The following is a 26,348-nucleotide window of genomic DNA, read 5'->3' as shown; positions in this document are numbered from 1 at the left end:
CACATCCTTGTTTTTCCCTCAAAAATTTGGACTAAAAATGGGCATTATACACAGCAAAATACGGTTAAGTGGGGAAATCAGAGAGGACGTTATGATGCAGAAGGGTGGTGCAGATTCAATGTAATGGTACAAGAAGGCTTTCTAAGGATATTCAAGCATTAGGGCTTCAGAAAATCAGTTTACAGATTCTTACCTTCCAATTGTACTCTTCTGTTAAAATGATTTTCCAAAAAACACAGTATCTCAATTCTAAATAACCTTCTCGCTCTTTTGTTTTTTTTTCCTACAAAAAGCAAGGTAAAAACAGGAAGCCAGAGAGCTTCCTGTATTTCTTCCATTCATCCAAGAGATATTTATGGAGAATATGGAATGTATTGGGCATTATTTCAGAGGCCTGGAATATATAAAAATTCCTGTCCTCTTAGCACGTACACTGGTGGAAGGGAGGGGGTGACAACAGATAGGAAGTAAATGAGAACATGATATCTGAGCAAAGATGTGTAGAAGACAGAGTCTTTTGGATCTCTGGGAGAGCATTCTAGACCGCTCAGGATTCTCATACATGCCTAACATAAAATAATAACTTTTAAAATTAACAATACCTTCCACAATTCTATCATCAATATCTTGACCTGTTCCATAGGATTCAGTCAGATATCTGTTTAAAATACAGGATATAAATATTTAGATGACAATAATAATGCACATGTTACAATTTTGATATTGTTTAATACATTTGTACCTGGATCAATATAGTAACTGGTTATTTAAAAATCATGAATTTATATTTAAATACAACTATTCTGTTATAACTCTTTAAACATTTAAAATTCTATTTGGATTGACTTGAACATCTAAATCAGCACTGTTTTTTAAAACTTTTTTTGGGAAATAGTCTAACTTAACCAACTATCAAATATTTAATTGATTTTTAAATACGCCACACATTTCACAGAGGAATATCCATTTCTGCATGAGAATTACAAGTTCACATTGTAAGTTTACAGTTTCTTAATTACTTGTTCATTTTCAAAGGTGTATATTAACCACAGACTCGCTATGACTATTATATACAGGAGAGAAAGAAATTGAACCACTTAGAATTCCAAGAGTATTAGGAAGCATTCATTTAACCAGAACTGCATATGTGTAACAGGCAATAACAAACTCAAATTGGTATCATATGAGTAACTCTAAATAGCATACACATTTGCATAAAAAAATAGCAAAACTGGAAAAAGAGACCAACGATGCAATCAACTAAGATGTTTAACACAGTGAGAACAATACTGGTGAGAACTCAGAATACACTCCCTGTTCCCAGCAGTAGCTTCAACACTAGACCTAACATCCCCGAGAATGTAAATTGAAAGTTTTAAACTCTAATAAGCATTATTGCTCCTTCTATATTTAAAGTGCTATGATTTTAAACAAAGTGCAGAGTTTAATTTGACAGCAGCAAAAAGGATACCCTGGGAGGAGGGTTGTGGGGAGGTAGAAATAAGACCAATCATCACAAGTTTCAACCATACTAATAGCAGGGAGATATCGAGAACAAAATGTAAAGGTTGGATTTTGAAGGAATAACCAACCAGCACTGATCTCCTCCAGTATCCTCAAGAGGATAACATCAGAAATTGTTTTCAATCTACAGCTTAAGTTTTCACATAAGATGTCTATTTTTTTAAAAGGCACAGAGACCCACTATTTTAAACTATGTCATAAAACATGCAAAAGAATTCAAAGTCATCTTGTTCAAATCAATCTCAAAGATATATTTGTTATCTTTTTGTTCATAATATACTCATAGCAGCACTATTCACAAGAGCCAAGAGGTGGAAGCAATCCAAGTGCCCATTAACAAAATGTGATAAATACATACAGTGGAATATCACCCAGGCTTACTAAGGAAGGAAATTCTGATACATACAACAACATAAATGAAACTTGAAGACATATGCTAAGTGGAATAAGCAAATTACAGGAAGATAAACACTGTATGATTCATTTATATGAGAGAATCTAGAGTAGTCAAAATCATAGAAGCAGAAAATAAAAGGGTGGTTGCCAAGAGCTGAGACAGGAAAATGGGGAACTGTTTCATGGGTATGGAGTTTCAGTGCTGCAAAATGAAAAGTTCTGGAGATTGACTGAAAAACAATGTGAATATATTGAACACTACTGAACTGTACACTTAGAAATGGTTAATACTATAAATTTTGTTATATACTTTTACCACAATAAAAATAAATCAACCTGTTCAAATTATTTTGGGTGAACAAAATATTCCTTACCTTAGAACAAATTTTGTATTTTCCGTTTTGCCAGCTCCTGATTCTCCAGATACGATGATAGACTGACTCATCTTGAGCACCTTCATGTCTCGAAAAGCCTTATCAGCTAGGGTCAAAATAACATATTAATGATGAAGAATGTATTAAATACAGATTTAATAAATGATAAGAAAATTCATTTACTATCAAAGAGAACTTGCTCCTACGTAAATTATAAATGTGTGTTTAAAGTTGGTAAAATTTTTAAACAAAATCATTCACAAGTACTCAAAACATCTTAAAGTATTTACTTTAAATGGCTGACGTATTAGCCTGACAGCTAAACAATATGAAAGCCAAATAAACAACTCATGTTTGTATTAAAATGTCTCCATATTATGAGCTATGGCTCAGTTCTTGCCAGTACCAGAGAAAATCCACAGACATAAAAAATGTTCACTATGAATAACTAATGAAGTCCTCAGAGAAAAGCGAGAAGTAACACACTATTAATTAAGAACTCAAAAAAAAAAGCTGGCAACCGAAAATTCTTTCGGAGAAAAAAAATACATAATTGCAAAATAACTGCAAAATAGAACTGTGTTTTTTTGTAATACTACTATTCAATTTAAATACCTATAGAATTTATCAGCATTTCAAGAATAGGCAAAATTAACTGCTTTAATTTGTTCAGATTTACAATTATTTATATGTGTAATTTTTATTTAGCTTCATTATACTCCAATAACTTATGCTACAAAATGTCTTAAATTTTGAGACTACACTGATAAGTTGAGCATGATTTAATTCTGTTAAGGTGGTCTCAAATTAAAACAATTTTAATTAAAATTTAGACCCTGGCCAATAAGCCAACTATTTCTCACCTCAGATACATGCCATCCTTACCAATTAAGGCTTTACAAACAGCTTTTTTATCTAAGGACCAAATGCAAATTACATATGCAAGTATATACTCATCCTTGTGACCAAATTTTCAGCAACCTTTTCACCCAGTTTTGTGGAATTACTGTAAATACTTTTTTAGCAGTAAACAACTAAAAATAAAAGCCAGTTTATTTACTTTAACTATGTAACTTCTCTCCAGGAAGAAGCTTGCTCACTTTCAGGTTCTAAGGATTTTGCACCATTTGGGTAGCTGATAGAAAACATACCAATGCCCGTTAGAGCATCTTACAATCAAAGGTCAATCTGCCATTGCACTGGGCTTGCCTAACATACTCAGTCTGCATAACAGTACACAGTACCCAAGTCAGCCAAATCTGGAAGTTCATGAAGCCTGGTTAGGCCAAAACACAGAAATGAAGTGAAAGCCCAAAGAGAAACAGCTGCACAAACAATCAGGACCAAAACATGTCATCATTTAACTGCTGATTATGTCTGGATCCAAAGGCTTAGCTAACATTGCTGTACTTGCAGTTACCAGCTTGGGGGTGGAGGGTGGGGCAATAACTCCATCTCTCTGTTCCTCAGAGCTACAAGTTCTTAAAGAGGAGGTACAGCCTAAGAAAAGCAAAGACAGGTACTGCTGTCTTCCCACACAGATTCCCCAGAGATATGAAGCATACACCATTTTCAGTCCTTTAAATAGTATAAAGTCTTCATGCAAAATAAGGCCTGGAAGACATCTGCTCTTACAGCTCATGTCCGGCCCAAGGAACACACTCACAAGTGATGACTGAGCTGGGCCTCAAAGCTATAGGGGAAGACACTTTTAGGCTGGAGCTGACTGTGTTGAGTCAAAAAGGACCATGAGGTCAGCTTTTATTATGCCCTACTTTCAACTGGGTAGACACAGGAAGACACAGGCATTTAACAAAGATAATGGGGCACAACTGCCCCATGATGTGGCTGTAAAAGTATTCTTCCCCACCCCATGTAAAATACAGGCTCCTAACAATGGCAATAATTTAAAAATGCATATAGGCTCTCCAAAATAGATATTCACTTCACTGTATCTCCTACTAATCCATAAAAAACTTAATTTGTACAATGTAAGAAAAAATAAATATTATGGTGCAATGAAATCACTCACCAATTGCAAATACATGAGGCGGCATTGTCCCAAGAGATTTTCCTTGGTATGACTTGATTGTTTCTGAGGAGTATATTTTAGGAATGTCAAAGTATGGGTTCACCGCAATCAGAATGTTGGCGACATATGTCTGAACAGGAGAAGCATAAAAATTTCTAATTATACTCTCATTTAAAACTAAGCTAGGTTCACGGGAGAAAGAAAATACAGCAATAAATACTCTCCATTCTCTTTATAACCAGGACTCCCAAATCTACATTTTTACCCTGAAACATTCCCTGATATATAGGGCCCATATTTCTCTAACACTTAATAAAGACATCTTCTCATCCCATAGCCATCTCAAACTCTGCACATCCAAAATCAAGACTCTTTCTCTTCACTTCCCTTTGCCTCTAAGAAAATTTGCCCCTCCCATGTGCTCTTCAGGTTCATGATATCCCCACCAAGGCACCACAGACAGAAAGCTGAGTCCCGAAGCCTCTAGCTCAATCAGCCTTCTTCTGCTGATGCTAATTATGAAATTCTCCTCTCCCAGTTCTATTCCTACTGCCCAAGTTTTGGTTGTTTATATTCCTCATTTAGACTATTTTATTCACCTCATTACTAAAGAGTTTGAGAGAGCTCATAGGATCCTCTAAGCCTGTTAACATCACTGACAAGAACTGATTTAGTTCTGTGGTGACCATTTGGCCCCAGATTTTGCAAAACAACATAAGCTAACTATTTCTTAGAATACTGACAGGCTAAACGTTTAATGAACAACTTAAGTTTGTTTTTAAATTCAGAATTTAACTGTGGCTTTAAAAGACTTTTTTTTTTTAAATGTACCAATAGGATATGTAAGATTCCTTGTGGGTAGAAAGAGTTAGCAATTAGTTGTGGTTTACTGGTCAAACTAGGACACACAGGACCATATTTTTCTCTTTTCTACATTTGGTTATGGAAGGGAAATGATGGGAAAACCCTAAATTCTCAGATTACTCATCTAAAGTTCAGTGAATGCTCCCAAAGATGCTTCCTGGAGTGGGGTACAAAGTAAGAAATTCCAGATAATAATCTTTTTATGGGAGACAAAGGGAAAGTAATAGAGATTTTAGTAACCAATGAAAATGTTAAAGTGTATTAACTATTGTTATAGTCAAGTCTAAGGGAGAACAGTGATAATTCTAGCTGATGAAAAATACCAAATTTAAACTCTTATTCCAAACTGTTTCCTTCTTTCACATATATTATAGTAATAAGAACTATAGTTATATATAGTTAATTTTAATGGCCTTATACCTAAAACACATAATTGGTTGGGAAAAAAATACAAATCTTGGCTTCAGTTAACTCTGAAAATACTGGTTCTCCAAACAGGAGCTAATGATGCCAAACAGACATGAACAGAGGTCATTTGCCCAACTGCATATATGTCTCAGGAACAGAGGTTCAAAAAAGCTGGGAATAACCCTAAATTTCTCCAGAGTAATACAGACATTATAACTGAGGGAAAAAAACACTTGAATTTCACAAACAAACAGTTTCATTTTTTTTTTTAATCAACCATGCAATTTAGTCAACCAGTCTCAACATGAAAAAAAGACAACTGACCCAGTGGGTATGGCTCAGTTGGTTGGGCATCATCCTGCAAACCAAAAGGTCACTGGTTTGATTCCCAGTCAGAGCACATGCCTGGTTTGCAGGATTGGTCCCCAGTCAGGGTGCACAGAGAAAGCAGCCAACTGATGTTTCTCTCTTATATCGATGTTTCTTTCCCTCTCCTTCTCCCTCCCTCCCCCTCTCTCTAAAGTCAAAAATAAAATTTATTTTTAAAAAAGACAACTAATTTTTAAATACAATTAATACTACATGTAAACCTTCAGTTATTAATGGTCACAGTCAGCACGTATAGTACCACTGAAACATAGGAAGCATTAAAAGACCAATTAGAATCCTGTGGGTATAAAGCTTTTGTAGAAACATCCCAAATAAAAACAAAGTATCTCAATTTTTAAAAAGTATGACTCTGTAAAGTTAATAGGACATAACCTAACTTCAAGGAAAAGATTTCAATAAAAATTTGCTGAAATAAAACTGCTCCATGACCACCAAGTAGCAGGACAAGCAAAGAAAAAAATAGTGGCAAATTCTATTGATACACGGTATTTTCTGCTTATACCCAGTCAACCTTATTGACTTATTACAAGCTAAACTATTTTAACAAACAAATTTTAAAAGCTTGTACTATTTTGGTGCCTAAAACAGTATTTAGCACACATCAGATGCTCAACAGTAGTCTGCTAACTGAGTGAATTTGCTTCTAAATATATTTCTAATCAAGAATAGCCATATATCAACCTAAATATAATCTTTATTTAGCTGATTTGGAAAAAATAAAGAAGGAAAGTAAAGACTTAAAACTGTGCTAGGTATAACCAAAAGACAGCAAGTAAACTCTTTTGGAAAAGACTAGATTATTCCTATTTCCCAGCTGTCACTACTTGGACAGATGGCAAAGACTAAAGGTAATTTAGTCAGAATTAAGTAAGTACAATGAGGCAAACTGATAGTGTTATAAAATATTAAGACTGTCATTTGATCTAGGTGGTGTCAAAGAAGCCATGTGTTTTCTTCGTTCAAAAATAATGAAGAGTCCCATCCTTATAACAGGAGAACTACAGTGGGTAATTTACCTCCAGCCAATAAAGGAATCTACAACTAGGTCGTATTAGAATAAAATCTCTAATGTGCCCAATGAGCAATTATAATTAAAACAAACTAGTTAATTATCCACCTGAATGATTTGGTAAAAACCTATTTACATTAAAAGCATTCTCTTCCATTTTTTAATATTCTGGATATTAAGGTAAGGTATATATTTAGGATTTAATGAAATATTGCAATTATTTAGGCTGTAGAGTCAGCATTTCAGCATTCTTGATTACTTCCTGAAGTACTGCTTTTATTGTAATTTATATTTTTTGTCATCCAAGTTTTTAGTTTTAATATATATTTCTTATAGGATGCCTTAAATTCTTTGCAAAACAATGTGAAAACTGAATTAATTAAACAGATCTACAGATATCAAAAATAAAAAATAAAAATCCAAAATGTTTTTTAAATAAAAAAATTGAACATTTTTAAGTCTGAAGGATACTGGATGATGTTCTGAACTCACTATTTTATTCCACAAGTATCTGCCAAGTGCCTACTATGTACCATGCATGTTCTAAGCCCTAGAGTCACAACAGTAAATTAGAAAAAACAAATCCTCATCCTCATGGAGCTCAGATCAAATGTGATTTCATGTTAGAAAATATCAAGCCCAAGAAAATCAAACAGTAGGATGTAAAATAATTATCCCAACAAAAACTTAAATCATAGATAAAATACTTACATAAATTCTGTCTTTACTGTATCGAACTTTGATATTATGGAGAAGTGTGGCTTCATTTAAATACATTAGTGAACCTGAGACATAAAACATGTAAATCATTAGCTATTTGAAGGGAAATAAAAAGCAACACAAAGCCATACAATCTTAATCAAATCGCTTTGAGCCAAGCTAAAATTCACCTGTTAAATTCCATCTTTTTCAAACCTCAATACATGTAAACTCAAGAGGCCAATTTAAAATATATCCAGGTCACATAATTGTTACAGTGATTTTATAAAGAATGAATTTCCGACCAGATGAGTACATCTAGCGAGTACCAGGTGAGTACACGTTAATGAAGGCTGGTTATAAAGCTGAGTACAATTCAAGTGGAAAGAAGGTATGACTTTAGACAGCACTGATTTTAGTATACTTTTGACACAAGTGATGATGCTAATTTAATCTGATACTTTGAATTTTATAGAAACAACACAAAAGATAAAATTTTAGAATGGGAAGAGACCCATCGAATCATTCAGTCAGTGCCTCACAACCGATATGATGAAGTAAGAGACCTGGAAAAATTATACGCCTGACCCTGAACAACTTAGGGTTAGTGTTGCTGACTATTTTGCAATTCAAAATCTGAATATAACTTATGTAAGCCCTCTGCCTATTTGAATTCCCAACCAGAGACTGAAAATGTATATGTTTCTTAACCCAGGACCTGCAGCTAGTTAATAGCAGAATCAGGGTAGAAATCTTGTTTTTCTGATGTCTGTTCTACTAATATATCAGAATATACACACATATGTGATCTCCCTCTGTCCCTCTGACACATTGTATTCTCCCAGCCCTCTGAGTTCCATTTCTACATTTCCACCACACGCTAGACAAAACCACTCTTCTTCCCAACCACTTTGTTTCTATGATTAGCACCACCAGACTACAAACCTTAGTCAATACTTAGGATCATCTTTTCTCTCCCACCTTGCTCTAAACCAGTTTCTGACTCTTTATAGAATAAACTGTGTAGGCAGCACAGTTCCAGACTAATGGGAGGTCCTCAAAATTAGCATGATCTCTGAAACGTGTTCCTTTCCTTTCCATTTCCACCAACCCCATCCGAGCTCAGATCACATTACCTCTTTTGTAATCACAGTAACCCTCTTAACTGCCTACTGCCTCGGTCTCTCTCCTCCCTAATCCTGACTGCTCAGCACATTAATCTAACTAAACTAGAGCCCTAATTAAATCTTTCTCCTCAAAAACTATCCATGGGTCTCCATCAACTCTCAAAGTCCATATTCAAGTCTAATATTCAAGGCCCATATTAAACCTACATTCAGCTGACTTTTTCATATAATTTTCCACAACTTGCTGTAACATGGTCTAACTTTCAGAGAGACTAAACTATTAAATCCAAATGTAATTCATGCATTGGATTCCACCTCTACATCTCTAGTTGTCAAAAATCTTCAAGATTTTTCCTTCAAGATCAGTTGAAAGGTTATCTCACAAACAGTATTTCCCCCTTCTCAATCACTACCACCGCCACTAGAATTACTTTCTTCTTTGTACTTTTTATATGGTGTTTACCACAGACTGCCAGTATTGCGATTATAATTTTGAATATCTGGTTTTAGCTCCTAAACCAGATCTTTTGAGAGGAGGACACTGTCTGATTCATTTGTTTGTCTGCTTGATTCCTCACTGAAGTTATATACAAGGGAGGACGCCCCCAAAAACCAGAATTTACTTATTTAAAAAATCATGTATTTATTTTACATGTTTAAACCTCAGTCACCTCCAAAGTACTCTCCATTTGATGCAATACACCTATTGGGATATTTTTCCCACTGCTCAAAACAGTTTTTGAACTTGTTGATTGTGATGCCTGATAGTACTTCTGCCGCTATTTTTTTTGTTTTTTGTTTGTTTGTTTGTTTGTTTCACCTCTTCCACATTGGCAAAATGTTTCCCTTTGTGGATTTTTTTCATCCAGGGGAGGGGAACAAAAAAAGAAGTCATTCAGGGTGAGATCAGGTGAATAGGGAGGATGGGGCACAGAAGTCATGTCGTTTTTAGTAAAAAAATTGCTGAACACTCAGTGCCAGGTGTGCTCGTAAATCATCCGTCATGAAATGGACAAACACGTTGAAAGAATCTTCAAAAAAAAAAAATTCACTGAAGCCCGGCACAGCCTCTCACAACTACACCAGCTGGTACATTGACACAGATGGGTTCCTAGAATACTCACCTAGTGGGAGAAGCCTGTACTACAGGGGTCCCAACGTCCAGAAGATAATTGTTTATTTTTTGAGAGGGCCCCCTGTATATACCTACACTACATTATGCCTAACATATAATTCAACACCTAATCAATTATGTCAAGAGCTTCTTTTTATACCTATCTCAAATTGTTCAATTCATTACAGCCAATTCACTTGCCAAAGACACATGACTCACTGCTTTCAAATGCTATTTAGAGCAGAATAAAACAGAGTAAGAAGTCAGTGGAGCTTCCTAGCAGCTTTAATGGCAGGTTTCCGTTGAATTAAGAAAAGATTTAGAGAAGGGAGGCAGCAGAAGTGCTATGTAGTTTGAATTTTTGGTCACCTTCGTTTCTACATCTCTGCTCTTTTTCCATCCTTGTCCCCTAGAAGCCTGCTCTACATATTGCCTTTTCTTCTTCAAAGCAGCACAATGTTGAACCACTCCCAGATCTCTCACCTTCCTATTAATATGCTCTCATAAAGAGACTACGATATGCTTTTTCCTTTAAGTAAAAATTACTAATCCTACAATACAGCTCTCCTGGAAAAGCTAATCACATCACCTATACTGACATGTGACTGCTCACTCTCATTTCTTTATCCTGTTCCACACTCCCCGCCACCTTCTCAGGTTATCTGTTAATTAAATAAATCTCTAACTGGTGAAATATCTGCCAGTGATAATAAGAATATGGACTGGAGGGTCTTCCTCTTAAATCATACTACTCAGTCTGTTCCATTTTCATGAAAACAAGGAAAGGAAAAGAGAGGAACATATTTATGACCCTCCTTTTGCCAGAATGGGAAACAGTAAGTCCCAATTGCCTATGCATCCCTGAGGGTACGACCTAGGGACATTAATAAGGGTCTCATAAATAACTTCCTGCTTCATCTAATTCCCTCCTACTTTCCTCTGCTAGTAGCCAGCCTTAGGGCTACTTGGTTTGGACACTTACATGCAAGTTTTTATGTAATCTGTCTTTTATGCCTGCTTACTCAGGGATTTAACTATTTTCAATAGCAAAAGCTTAAAAACAAGACATATAATAAAAGAACAAGCACATTTTTTCTTAACAAACTCCCTAAGAAGAATTTTGGTATAATAAATATGTATCAAGCATAAACCAAACGCTTCTAACAAAGAGTGGGTGTGACTTAATTATTACATTCAGGAATCTGACAAGGGAGTTATCTGAAGATTTACGACCCTGCTTATTCATCAGGGTTCTAATTCACTGAAAGAAAAAAAGGAACCTACAAACAACTTCAGCACAGTAGAAGTCAATCAATTCTATAGTTATTTTGTTGTAAAAGTCATTCCATTACTGAAAAAAGCAACTCTTGGGATTCTTCCCAATGTTATAGTTTATATTCTATTACTCCCAAATTCTAATGGTAATAATTCATGAAGAATATTATATGTCATGTAAGTAATACTAAGTTAAATATCAGCATAAAAAAATGCTATTAATTACTGACTTCACACCCCTAAATTATTTTCCCATTTTATCAATACCTAAGAGTCAAGTAAAAAGGCAAAATTAACATACTAACCTCCATATTTAAAACCCTTCACATAGAAAACCCAGAGGTAAAACTAGGTAATAAATTTTGCTATTATTAGGGCACTAGACAATTCATTTATCTCATTCAGTAGAAACTTTATCACATAGTTCAGAACCTCTATATACATCAAGCTTTTGGCCATCACATTACCACCATGATACAGAAAGGAGGACAGAATTTTAGAAATATGCACATGCATGAAACCCTATGAAACAATGTGTCATTTGGCAGAGGACAATGCTATAGTGGCAAGCCTCAGACAAAAAAACTAGTAAGTCATGAAACCATGCTAGCTGGAAAACATGTGTTCCAAACACAACAATCAAAGCTGCATTAATGATGTGGTTTCATGAAAGAGATTTCAATTAAATGTGAATATATATATATACACACATACATATATATACACACACATATATATATATATAAACAGTTAACATCCACACATTAACAGTCTGCCATTCTGGCATCATCCAAGAAAACACCTGCAAGATACAGCATATCTATACTAAGACTAGGAAAATTAAAAGGCTAGACAAGTATAACATCAAGATGAAATAATGACAAAGAGAATATTTTAAAATATTGATTTAAGAAATGAATTAAAATAATTCAAAACCATTTGTTATGCTTAGCTACACATGTGGCTATATAAACAAAAAAAACCATTTATTTTAATATGTGAAAAGGATTAATTGCTAGTTCTGAATACCCTACCAAGATTTAACAGAAAATAATATTCTCTCTTACTTTGGATATGGTAGGCTCTCATTCTTTTTTTAATTTTAATTATTGCTCTTTAGAAAAAAATATATTACCCCATCAGAGAAATTCTCCAATCAATTTTGGAATGGAAGGGAGCTTCACATTTTTTCCCAATCTCACATACCTAATAGTAATAGCTACCATTTATTGAGAGATTATTAGAGGTTAAGAACTACGCCAAGAATTTTAAACATATCGTCCTGGCTGGTGTGGCTCAGTAGGTTGAGTGCCAGCCTGCAGACTAAAAGATTGCCAGTTCAATTCCCAGTCAGGCCACATGCCTGGGTTCCGGGCCAGGTCCCTGGTTGGGGGTGTGTGTGCAAAAGGCAACTGATGGATGTTTCTCTCCCTCTCTTCCTCCCTCCCTCCCCCTCCCTCTAAAAATAAATAAGTACAATCTTTTCTGAAAAAGGAATTTTAAACATATCTCCAGGCATGCAATTTTACAGATGAGAAGCTGAAAGAAGAGGCATAAATCGCCCACAGGCACAGAGCTTCCTACAGCTCAGCCTCTCCCCGAGTCCACAGCTCTCCCATCACTCTGCGCCACACCGCCCGTTCACATACGGGCGTCTCACAGGCTCACTCAAATGTCAACTCCAAAGAAAATCAGCATGGACAAAATACAGTCCTTTCTCTAATCTTTATTCTTTAAATAAAGAGCTTTTAATGTCAGATACATTTAATGAAATCTAAAACAACTGGACATGATTCTTAAATACTGCCAAACAAAAAATGAAATATGATTACTACTTAATCTTGAAAATGCAAGAATTAACATGGCTTGTTCGCTGAATTAAGTTTTTCCACCAAACATACTAAAATAGTTATAAATCAAAATAATGTTTCATTTTAATATAACATTGTGGAATCCATTTTTCGATTAGTATTTATTACATGGTATTTTTTTTTAAATGTTTGCTTCCTTCAAACAATGATATTAAATGGGTCCTCGACTCAACCTCCAAATTATTGAACTACATGTACTACTATAAATATCATCTGATTCTAGATGGGGTTCAAAATAACTTTCAAAACTGTTAACAAGAGATCTTTGATTCACGCTTCATAGTAAATTATTAGCATTCCCCACATTTACAAAACTGAGATAACACTAGCAAGACATTCAAGAGACCCTTTCACCAAACTGCAAATGTGAGACAATAGTGAATTTAGGGCTTTTGAGCTCCTCCAGTCACGTGAATCTTCCTGTCAAAAGGCTACATTTCTTCTGAACCAGTACCATGTACCTAGTAATATAACCACTAATTTATTTTTCTGGAGCAACAGTTTCCTTTTCTGTGCTGAGAACTATTTTTAACTTGATACTTACAGTTATCTTCTACATCTTTTTTACTGTCCTCTTCTGCAGGGAACACTTGGTTTATGAGAGCCAAAAATGTCTAACAAACAAAACAAGAGTTCATTAAAGTAGAGGTTTATAAATAGTAAGAAGAATAAAGAAGCTTAATTGGTTACATACATTGTAATAATGCCAAAAATATGCTCTTCATTAAAATGTAACACACAATCCTATTATTTAACAAGTCACTAACCCAAAAACAGGATAATAACTTCACTCAGAAACCTTATCTACTATTACCATGACCATGAAATCAATAAGGGAAATCAATTTAAAAATCTTGTGCTCTAATATCTAGAGTAGGACAAAACATGAAGTACATTAATATTAAATATATATATGGGTATGTTATTAACAACTTCAAAAAAATTTTGGTTTGTATATATAGCAACTTTGTTTTTAAAATGAAAAAAGTAACATTCACTCAATCAGATAGAACAGAACATACTATTATTTAATTAATGCTACTGTTTGAGGAAAACATGTAAGACACAAATTCCTGTATAGATATGTGCTACAAATATAAATAGTATCCAGAACTATTTGGTCCATAAAATTATAGGTATGAACAAACAGTTTGTATTTGTTATATCACTTAAATGTATGGTAGAAAGTCTAGAATTAAGAGAGTATCTTGTGCCCCGGCTGGTGTGGCTCAGTGGACTGAGTGCCGGCCTGCAAACCAAAAGGTCGCTGGATCAGTTCCCAGTCAGGACACAGGTCTGGGTCGTGGGCCAGGTCCCCGGTGAGTGGGGTGCTTGAGATGCAGCCAACCGATGTTTCTCTCCCTCTCCTCCCTCCCTTCCCCTCTCTCTAACAATAAATAAAATACATAAAAAATAAAAGACAGTATAAAGATTTTTATAAAGTAAATCTCTGTAAAGATTTTTATAAAGTAAATTTCTGTAAGAGAAATGATCTCAAATTACATCTAAAGAAAATTACACTTTATCCATGCCATTCTAACAGTAACCTATAAATTTATACTTCTCAAGCAATTTACAATTACTCCTTGTGGTTGAAGTGTCCATCAATAGCAAATAAAACTCTAAGGAAAAGAAATTGTTCAATTATTTTAGACTAGTGGATATATATACACATGCATATATGTGTACACACACACACAAGTACAAGACGAAGCTACTTCTATGGTTTATGGAATAAATGCAGGCTGCTGGTACTAACTCAATTCAGTCATACCCAAATTAGAAAACTGTTATGCTCTAAATACTCTGGAAGTTAATAATTTGGAATCAGTATACATGTTCTTAATGTTATAAATGTGGAAAGGTTTAAAGGATAGATTATAATATTGAAACTAATCCATAACATACATTAAGTATATTAATGGTAATATAAAACAATCTATAAGTTATCATAATGATTCTACAGGAAAATGCATTCTGAAATAAACTGCTAACGTCCCAGTCCCATGTGCCTACTTTCACAGCTGTGGCCATGGGAGTGGGGCGTCCCCAGACTGCAGGTGCTGGCTCTGTCCTGCTAGGGACTACATGAAATAAAAGAAGCTCCAGGGGGTCAGAAATTGGGAGAGAGGTGGAGGATGCAGAGAGCCCAGAAAGAGATGGTTAAGAGAAGGACTGAAGGGCCAGTAATGAATCCTAAAAGATAGTTTCTCCACCACCTCCTCCATCCTCCAAATTATCACCCCCATCTTCTTCTCCCCTTTAAGCACCTACTCAAAGAGAAAGAAATTTTGCATACGGCAATTGTCTCCTCTTAGAGGGAGGAGGCTTTTTCTCCTATCAAGAGAAGATCATGTAACAAGCATACAATGATCACCAGCAATAAACATCTACCACACATCAAGCTCCAATGACAAAATGAACAAATAAAACAGTCCCTGCACTTGAGAAGATTACAGTCTAGCAGGGAGGGAGAGGTAAATGTAAACAAATATCTCCAATAAAGTATTACAGGAGGCTAAGAATTTATACCACTCCTCGAAGGAAGGAGTCATCGGCAGTAAATTCTACTTCATAAAGAAGAAGAGAGGGATTTGGTATCTGCGGAAAACTTTAAAAAAGGAGGGACCTCAATCAAATATAGCTATTTGCTAAGCAACAAGCTTTAAAGAGTGGCATTCCAGGCAAAAAGAGCACCGTGAACAACAACAAAAAGCACCCAATGTCACCTGGTTCATGGTAGGGGCTTGATAAACAATGGAGGGGAGGGATGAAAGAGAATGAAAAAGAAAATAATATACAAGAATAGGTATATGGTAAGAGTATGAAGGGAACACTGATGGCTGATGAAAGATAAGACTAGCAAAGTAAACAGGGAAAAGAAAATATCAAACATTAAATGCCATATATTTAGGGCTTTAGCCTGAAGGCCAATCTGTTGCAAATATGGAACGTAAAATCAGTCTCAAGGTTCAAGAGAGCATTTTTTACAGAATAAAAGACATTAGGTAATATCACAATGCATCACATGGAGTAGGGCTGTTTTATTTGACTGTCTCATTTATAAATACACACCTATGCACAAAATACACATACTTACTGATATGTAAAATCTATTTCTTATAAAGACACACACTACAATTATCTAATCCAATGTAAAATGTATTTCTTACTATGGGTCCCAATTGAAAACCATTAAAAGCCATTGCTATTGTCAAAGACAAGTTCCCCAGAGTTAAATCATTCCCTGTTCTATGTTTGCATTGTATGAGCAAACAGATCTACTTAACTTGTCCATCACTTTATGTACTTAATTCCTTAATATTTAAAGGCTGATGATCTCCAGACCATGAATTATCTAGACAAAAAACTGCTTCTCTTGTTGATCTTTTTAACCATATTAATATAAATATTCTTTACAATTTATTAAGACCTCAATCAGAAAGTAGGAGAGAAAATTAAAAGTGGTTACTGAGAATGTTAACCCTCAAAAAATGCTTGTGAAAACTTCAACTTTAGTTTATAAAATTATCTGCAGAACCACAGTTCTTATGGCTTCACAATTTACATTTTAAGTGTCTGTATTGTTTCTATGTGTCTACCTGATTAATACTCATAAGGAGCAGTTGCAAGCACATAAAATATTTAAAATGTGAAAAAGTATATATGCATAAGTCAACTTTCTTCTATGCCTGAACTGAACTATTGTCACCTATGGATATAACAGAATATACCTAAATAACAGAATATACCTAGCATGTAATACTCCTCATTTCATTTTGGCTTTCTGATTTACTGTCCATAATGTATACATTATGTTAAAGAAAACTGAAAAAAAAAAACACTTTGAAGGATAATGAAAAGCTCACTAAGTTTCTGTCATCCCAAAATACGCTACTTTGGCATATTAAGAAATAGATGGTGCATAAAGGGCACTCTGACCCTCCTTTTTATCCCTGAAAGCAGGACAGAAAACTCCCATGTGAAAGGTGCCCCCCGCCAATAGCAGAAGACAGGCATACATTCTTATCGCCAGAGAAGGGGAATGGAGGCTAAGGGAGAAATCTGAACACACAAAACTTGCCATACTGACCTTTATCTTCCTAAGTGCTTCTCCACAATTTACTGCACCTAGCCCAAACCCCACTGTCTTATCAATCCTTTACAAATTCTTTCTTCACCTAAAAGGTATAAAAGCTTTGTTCTCTGCACATCTCTTTAGTTCTTCATTCTCTTGAGCTAGTTCCAGTGTGCATGTGAAAAATTAATAAAAATTCTATGTATTCTACTATAAATCTGTCATATCAGTTTCTAAGGCCCAGTCAGAGACCCAAATTAATAGAGGAAAATTTTTCCTCTCCTATCCAGTTGAAATAAACTAAAATAAATTAGCTTATTTTTTTAATTCTTTAGTTGTTGTGGGTTTTTTTTTTAATATTACTGCATTGTAAGTGCAAATAAGCACTTGCTAATAGGAGGGAAAAAGAAACACTTTGTCTTTTCTTTCCCAAGGGTATTTTTAACTAGACTCCTCTAACATGCTACATTATATATTATGCATTTAGGTCCCTGGGTTGTTTACCGTAACAGAATAGTTTTCTCTGTGAAAAGACTCATGAGAGATTCACGTTGTTTTTCTAAGGTTCCCAGAAGGATGGCAGTCAAATGGCATTACTTAACCATGTATCAACAGAATATAAATTACTCATGAACATTCACAGAGTGCAACATAAACAGAAATGACATCAAGAAATTCAATTTAGTCAGAAGACCTATATAACAGGAATATTAATTAAACTGAAAATTTTGACGATCTCCCACAGAAAGAGACCCTACAGTTCCCCAAAAGACTGAAAGAGACCCCGGGTCCCTTTTTCCCCAAACTCCAATTTGTAATACAAGCATGAAAGGAAACAGATACCATGTATGCAAAATTAAAGTATGCATTCATATTTTAAAAACTATCATTACAGTAAAAATAGCAACAGATTGGTATGTTTAAGACTTAAATATCTTTATTTATTAGAAATAAATTTGCTCCAATCCCATGTTAATAAATTTTTTTAAAAATTTAAAGAATTATCTAGGAGCTAAAGCAAGAGGCAAAATTTGATAATATAGTCCCATCACTTTTCCTATTTTGCTTTGTAACATATTGTATACATTATATATATAACAACTTTGTACTATATATAAAGAATGTTATATTTTATCATGCTATTTTTTTTCTTTAAATTGTGATAGTAAAAGGCTCAATTTCTATCTAACTTTATCATAGGGCACCATTTTTTTCCTAGTGTATGTACTTTGATTCAAATAACTCAGCAGAAAACTAAGATTCACTTACCAGAAGACTGCTTTCCCCTATTAGACTCTGTGAGGAATATCTAAAATACTTCACTGGTAAAGAAGACATCTATATAAAAAGAAATCAAATTCTGAAATTTTTCTGAGAAACTCACCTTGCCTTTTAGGTTCAACGGTTCGATTGTTAAGCTGTCAGGGCCAATATCCACAATATTGCCCATCTGAAATCCATCTGTAGGGTGTGGCGCCCAAACGGGCTTTCCATCTTCCATTTTTGAATGGAGCTATCCACTATATTCTGTTTCAAAGAAACAAAGCAACATAAATAACTTTGGAAACAAAAAACATACCATACCCTTTTTAAAAATTAGCATATAAACTGCAATTCATAGAAACACATCTTCCCTCTTCCACAGGTAATTCCCAACCCCTCCCATCTTACTGCACCCCTATCCTCCCTCTATCCACAACCAAATGGATAAGGACCAAGCAGAGGCTGGTCCACCCTCAGGTAGCACCTGCTCTGCTGTTGCCTGCCTTCGGTTGTGGCCGCAGTAGAGTACGATACGTGGAGCAGTACGGAAACAGAGAACAACGGCTTCAAGCTTTACCTATTGCCCCAGTGTGGCTTATAAGAGCACTCCCTTTTACTACCTAAAGTATTCTGGATTGCACAAAAAGGTAAAGGCATCCTCGTACTAAATGTTATTTTGTGGAGTTAGCTAAGAGTTGAACACTAAGTCATTTTAGACGTGAAGGGATAAATCTGAGAGATGTGAGAGATTACTTCCTCTGGAAACTTTCCCTGACAACCTGAGACTACAGTGATGCTTTGCCCAAGGTATCCCCTATACACATCTTTCCAGAACCACTCAGCATACTGTTTTTGTTGTTTTTTTTATCTTTTACTGAGGTAGAACTTATATACAATAAAATGTCCAAATCCTAAGTACACCAAAATTAAGTCTTAACAAATGGATATACCCCTTTAACAAGCACCCAATCAATATGCAGACATTTCCATCACCCCAGAAAGTTTCCTCATGCTTCCCTCTGGCTAATCCCTATTCCCTACAGACATCTACCACGTTTGGTTTCTATCATCATAGATTAGTTTTTGCCTTTCCTTAAACTTTATATAAGTGAAATCATACAGAATGTATGCTTTTGTGTTTTGCTTTCATTCAAAAGCATGTTTCTGATATTCAACCATGTTGTTGTGTATACTAGCCCACGGAATGTCTACACCACAACTGTTTACCTGCTGTCCCATTGATGGACATACATGTAGATTGTTTCCAGTTTTTTCCTATTATAAATTCAGATCAAATTTTTCAAGTGCTCCTATAAAGCTTCTTTCATGCTTGGCATTCTCAGATCTAACATTTACAATTCTGCCTTTTGAGAGTATCTGAAATGGTCCATGATATGTAAAATATTTACTTTTAATGAGCTTGGATTCTATGCGACTAATGTGTAAATAGTGAACCAGCTACTGAGTGATCCCAGCTGTTCTAGTTTTAGCATCTCAATGGAAATTTCTTTTTCATTACTTATCTATACTTAAACAAGAGTTCATGCATGTGCCAAAACTCTCCTCTTATGTAGCATTTCCAAAGCTGGGACTTCCCATGTTGATGCTCTCAATTCTAGTCTCCCATGAAAGTCAGGAGTGTATAGCATATAATTCAATCAAAAGGCTGTAACTATTGGCATGTTTGCAATATGCTTGTTGGTTAGCGTCGTATGTGCCATGGCTACACACTGAAATTTGCTTTCCCCATGAAGCAAATGCTGTTAGGTTTAAGTGTGATTCTGAGTTAAAAAAAATTAAATGAGAAGTCTCTATAGATGTGACTCAGTAAGAGTGCTTCAGGTTTATATCTACACACTTTCCTTGGATAATCATACCTAGTCCTATGGCTTTAAATATCATCTATATGTGAGTGATACCCACATTTTTTTCTCCAACCTAGGATACCATTGAGTTCCCAGATGTTTACTTGCCTACTGGAAGCCTCCTCATGGATATAACTAAGAGATATAACACTGTTATCATATTATAACTCTGTTCACTGACCCCCACCCCTGCTGGCCTGTTCTATCTTATATCTTTGTAAAGGCAACAACACACAGTTCAAATCAAACATGGAGTCACCCTCAATTCTTCCAGCTCCTTCCAAATTCGTGTCACCACCACCCACCCCAATCCTGTCGGCTTTATCTGCAATAGTAGCTTAAATCCACCCACTTCTCTGTATCTCCTCTGCCATCCTAACCAAAACCAAGATGGCACTCTACCAGGACTTCTATAATTAACTTAGCTGCATATTCCTACACTTGCCAATTTGCACAGATCACCAAAAATCTTATTGAAAGGTAAATCTGATCATGCCAGTCCTGTTCCATCAGGGCAGTCCTCCCACTGTCTCCAGGCCCAGCACAGAGCAGGCAATTCAATATTCACTGAGCACATGAATAAATTGTTCACCGTTTGAAAAGAGTAAACGGAGACGGTAGACTAGAAAAAACTGCAAGGTTTTAATACCTAACCACCACCGCTGTCTGACTAGCTCTTAAGCAAGTTACTTAATCTCTCTGATCGTTATCTCTATCCTTACCCATATGTGATAATATCACTTACCTTACAGAATTGCTATAAGGATTAAGTGACATAAAATTGAGATCACCATTTTAATGACACCCAATACATGCTAGTCACTTCTTCCCCTTATATTTCCCCATATCCCTTGTATGAAGCCACCAGTAAAGTTAAAAAAAAAGATTTTGTGATAGTTCTAAATAAAAAGGGAAATTACAGAATAGTTGCAAGGTGTCATTTAGGAATAATTAAGTATCTGGAGGGAAAAAAAAAATCACAGCAAGCAAAGCCCCCAAAGTCCAAAAAAGAATGGCAAATTCCTTTGAAATATTCAAATGGCTTTCCCATGTAAACCATTTACTGCAGCTTCCTAGTTAAAATAACAGACTTAAAGGTACACATCTAATGTTCTTCTTCAAACTCTAAATCTACAGTAAAGAAATTCCTTAAAAACACACTAGTCCACAAGGATGGGAAGAACCAAAGAGGAGACAAAAACAACATTTTGAAAGTTGGAAAGCAAATGGTTGGGAAGCAATTAACAACAAACCCAAGAAAGCTGAATCCCCAGGAATGGGGAAAGATAAAAGACAACTCAAATTAAATCACTCAATCTCAAAAAGATGTAAGAACTACAGTACAAAGATACTTTTAGAACCAAGGGTGAAAAGAGGGAATCTGACATATGGAAGACTAGGTGGAAGTTGCCTGAGAAACAGATTTCCTAACACCAGTTTCTCTCTCTCTCTCTCTCTCTCTCTCTCTCTCTCTCTCTCTCTCTCTCTCTCTCTCTCTCTCTCTCTCCATATTGCTGGGCAACTGACTCCCCACTCACACACCACCCCAAGCGAAGCCTAGAGGTTATTCTTTGGAGAAAATAGGTCTCTGGAATCAGAAACTACTAAAAGCATGCAAGCAAAAATTGCCACGTGCTGACAAAAGCTCTCTCTGACCAACTTTTGTTAGGCTCTTCCGAACCTCCCTGACTAGGTCTCGCCTAGGCCTTCCTTGTCTGTCCTGTCTTTGTTGGGCCTGGATAAACCAGTTTAGAGAAGTTCTCCCAGCCTTCCTATCTGATCAAGTTCTTCATCCCCTACCCTTGCTGTTTCCTCTCAATTATTTTGTACCCACCTGCCCACCTAACTCTGCTCACTGGCTGTAAATCCCCCAGCAGTCTTTGCTGTATTTGATTTGAGCATGATTTCTCTCCCCTATTGTAACTGTGTTACAGATCGATTTATGTGTTTGCTATGGATCGAATTGTGACTGTTCCTCCCCCCCAAAAAAATTCATGTGTTGAAGTCCTAACCCCTACTGTGGCTATATCTGGAGACAGGGCTTTTAGGATGTAATTAAGGTTACATGATGTCATAAAGGTGAGATTCTAATCCAACAAGATTGGTAGCCCTATAAAAAGAGGAAGGTCTTTCTCTCTCCCCATCCCCTTACCTCCTCTTCCACCCTGACCCCCCCTCCAACACACAGGGAGGAAAAGCCATGTGAGCTTTCAACAAGATGGTGGCCGCCTGAAAGCCCGCGAGTCTTCAACAGAACCCAACCATGCTGCAGCCTGGTCTCGCACTTCCAGTCCCTAAGCTGACTAACACATCCCTAGTGCAAGAGTCCTGAACAAAGTTTCCTTGGCATTTTAACAAGCGTCAGAATAATTTTCCTTTAATGACATAGTAACAAAAATGAAACACTCGCTGGAAGATACAGAAAATAAAGTTGAAACAATTTTTCAGAAAGCCAAGAAAAACAGATAGAAAATAGGAGGAAAAAGAAGCAGTAGAAAAAAAAAGATAAGAAAATGAGACAAGTGAAAAGATTCAGCACCAAAATACCAGAAAGAGCAGGCATCCTCCCCGACCCCCATGCCAGCTGTAAGAAGGCAAGAAAAGAAGGGAGAAGGCTTTGAAATAGCAAAAGAATATTCACCCATTAAGTCATCAAAACAATAACTGGGGAAAAGACACACAAAAACACACCATGTCAAATTTCAGAATGCCAACAACAAAGATGCTACACATTTCCTTAGAAATGATAAGGGGAAAAAATACCAGTCATATCCAAAGGATAATAAATCAAAATGGCTTCAGCAACACTGAAAGCAGGAAGTCAACACAATGCCTTTTAAATTCTGAAGGAAAATGATTTCCAACTTAGAACGTTATACTTAGGCAAACTACTAGTCCAAAATGGAGCAGTACGACCCAGAGACAGCCACACTGAGTGCTATCATCAAAGACATCGACTGCCCTTGGGCCAGGTGATTCTGGCCTAGATTCCCAGCTGAACTTATCTTATTCTAACAGTCACATTTACTACAAACATTGTTTGCATAGGAAGACTACTTAAAAAGATATTATGAATTGAATTTTTAAAGGACAGTCTCAATTCCCAGTGCTACTTGACTCAAAACACATTAAAGATTGACTGTATGTGCATGGCAGAAATATAAAGTAAAAAATAACTGTTAGAATCACTGGAATCAGTTAAGTAAATTTAAAATTCTTGAAATTCGTTAAGTTATTCAGGAAAAGAGAGGGAATACTCTACAATACCCTATGATCAACTGAAAATTATCATTTTTAGTACTTACTTGATAATTGACATTTTTACAGTAGGCCCTATAGTAATTTATATAGAAATAATCTACAGAAGCATTAAGCAATCTATAAAAGGCAATCTGTAGCCTTTCAGAGGTACTATGTTAACCTTTCATTTATTCTTGTTGAAAGGTAAGAAGTATATCACCAAGAGTCTCTCTGGGGAGCAAACATGTTGGAGGCAAATACACACACATCTACATCCTTTTTTGTCTGCATCTCCCCCAATGATCTTAATAATGACCATGTGCCATGAGTAGGACAAGAAGATCCATAGCATGAAATATGAGCCATCACCTGTTATGTTACCATTTCCTTCAAAGATTACACTTTAAAAATTAAAGGTATATGTCCTGGCTGGTGTGGCTCAATAGACTGAGCACCGGCCTGCGAACTGACGGTTCAATTCCCAGTCTAGGACATATGCCTGGGTTGCAGGCCAGGTCCCCAGTGAGGGGAGCGTGAGAGGCAACCACACACTGATGTTTCTCTCCCACTCTTTCTCTCTCTAAAGATAAAAAAATAAAATCTTTTTAAAAATTAAAGCTATGATAATGATAATGTCTTATATTTTATTAGCTAAGGTATAAGAAATTGAGCATTAGTTAAAAGTAATTTATAGTTGGTCTGAAAAAGCTGGAATAAGATACCAAAAAGGATAGGAAAAAGCATAACACAGGTAAAAAAAAAAACCTAAAAATTGTCTTCCAGAGTCACTCATTCTATTAGCTTATTTACTTAGCCACCTACTATGTACCACATACTGCTAAGTCCCCAGATGTTGGGCAAAAAGAGACATGTTCTAGCCTTGTGGATCTTTATTATAGGAAAACACTCACTTGGAATACAGCAGTAAACAAAATTGGCAAAAATCCCTGCCCTTCAGGATCTTAAATTCTAGTTGGGGGTAAGGGAGTAGGGGCAGATGTATCAAATTTGCCTTCTGAAAAGACTACTCTTTCACCTGGCTAGGCCCTAGCCTTGCTGATCAAAAGAATGTTATGTGTACCCTTGGCACACAAGCTTTAAACTGGCAACTTCTCTCATCTGTATCAGTGTGTCCTGAAGCCTATTAGCTTCCCTAGTGTCCAGACACTGTGAGAAAACTGGGCACCAGGTAACAGTTGGCCATTGCTGGTGTGTTTTTTGAGTACCTAGTACAATTTTTCCCTAAGCATTTCAGTACCGTAAGAACTTACTTGTGCACCAAAATTCTCAAGAACACTTCAGCAGGATTCCCTTAAGTCAGTAAGTTACATTTAAAATGCCTTTCTAGAAAATATTTACAAGTACAGGAATTATTGAATTGCTATAATATTGTATTATGCATTCATTAAACATTAGTATTAAATTTTACTGTGAATGTCTTGGTTATATCAGCAATGAACATTTATTAACAAGGGGGAGAAAATACCTATCACTAAGTCCAAACTCAAGACAAAGAAACAACATTAGAAAACATCTTAAGGTAACAAGATCTAAAAACTGACTACCTCAATTTAGTTGAGAAATAATTTTGGCATTTATTCATTTATTTTTCAGTGAGTATTTACTAAGCACCTACTATACATCAAACACTGATTTAAGCTTCGATACTGAAAATACAGAGCTCTAAAGTTTTTCAGTCTAAACATCAAAAAAGAAAAATGTGTAGGCGAGCTATTGACACTCTTTTGATTTTAATAGTCATAGGTCCACAGGTGATTTAAATTTTCCATACACTGTGACTTATTTTATTTATTGTCCAATAATTATATTCAGAACTTGCCTAGTTCTGAAATTAGTGCTAGATATAAAATTAGCTTCTTAGGTTTATCGGTCTTTCAAAATAGGAGTTTATAAAAGACTTTAATTTTCTCCACCAACAAACAATGTTGGTCTCCCAATAAGTGGTTAATGAAAAGCAAAATCAAATTTCAAGAAATGAAGTTGGTCTTCAAACCAAAAGGAATTTTTTCCAGAAGAATCCTACCTTTGTAAAAACAACCCCACTATGCTCAAGTTGAAACACTCTGCAGCATGAATTGAGGCCTTGGGCCAATGTTATTCAGATTTTTTTTATATTAAAAGACGTACATGTGAGTAAAATCACAATCTAGATGGTATACTATAATTAATCAAGGTGAAAAGAAGTCTGAACAATCCTTAATCTTTTAAACACTTCTGTGACATCTCTGGCATTTTAAATCTAAAATGTCCCAAAATAGAAGTTGAAGATTTTTACCTAAAATAACAAGAGTCATTTTAAAGAGATGATCTCAATGCCACATAGTTCAGGCCAGAAAGTTCTCCGAAGATGAGAAGCTGTTAAACAGGGAAAAAAGTCTCAAATGCTGTGATCAGGAGTAATAAACTCTGAGAGATATGTTTTTAAAAAGCGTAGAAGGTATTGTAGCATTGTAATCTCTATCATTCTTTCATTAATGAGCCAGTAAAATCTATAATATTCAATAAGGCTTATGTAATTCATAATGCTAATATTTTTACCTCTACTAACAACTTGGGTTGTGTGTGAATGTATATGCACACATATATCACACAAAACCAGAAACTGAAGATTAACTGAACTTTCTCCACACAGGTGGTATGAAGTTCAATTCAGCTATTCAAACATACACAAAGGGCAAACTCAGCAGGCACCGGAGCCCTACTAAAGCAAATCATGCTACAGGCGGTCAGCCCTTGCACAAATATTTGTCCTCTGTAAACACAACCATTCCTCATAACCAGTCAGCCTAAGTAAGGGT

General features: G+C 35.6%; 1 protein-coding gene across 2 annotated transcripts in view; it reads right to left on the bottom strand.

The window, feature by feature from the left end:
- The window catches only part of MYO6 (myosin VI), a 148,797-nt gene that overhangs the window by 65,037 nt on the left and 57,412 nt on the right, over positions 1–26,348 (bottom strand). For both annotated transcript variants that reach the window (XM_054569637.1, XM_054569638.1), the window contains exons 2-7: positions 18,546–18,688; positions 13,628–13,697; positions 7,709–7,782; positions 4,327–4,456; positions 2,295–2,400; positions 603–658 (exon numbers count right to left, since the gene is read on the bottom strand). In XM_054569637.1, the coding sequence (XP_054425612.1) occupies positions 603–658; positions 2,295–2,400; positions 4,327–4,456; positions 7,709–7,782; positions 13,628–13,697; positions 18,546–18,662 (553 nt within the window). In that variant the 5' untranslated portion in view covers positions 18,663–18,688. The remainder of the gene's footprint in view (positions 1–602; positions 659–2,294; positions 2,401–4,326; positions 4,457–7,708; positions 7,783–13,627; positions 13,698–18,545; positions 18,689–26,348) is intronic.

Source organism: Pteronotus mesoamericanus, unplaced genomic scaffold (genome assembly GCF_021234165.1).
Source record: "Pteronotus mesoamericanus isolate MK-2021 breed Mesoamerican mustached bat unplaced genomic scaffold, CSHL_Meso_final contig_20, whole genome shotgun sequence".
Classification (NCBI taxonomy): Eukaryota; Metazoa; Chordata; class Mammalia; order Chiroptera; family Mormoopidae; genus Pteronotus; species Pteronotus mesoamericanus.
This window is presented reverse-complemented; position numbering and strand designations above follow the sequence as displayed.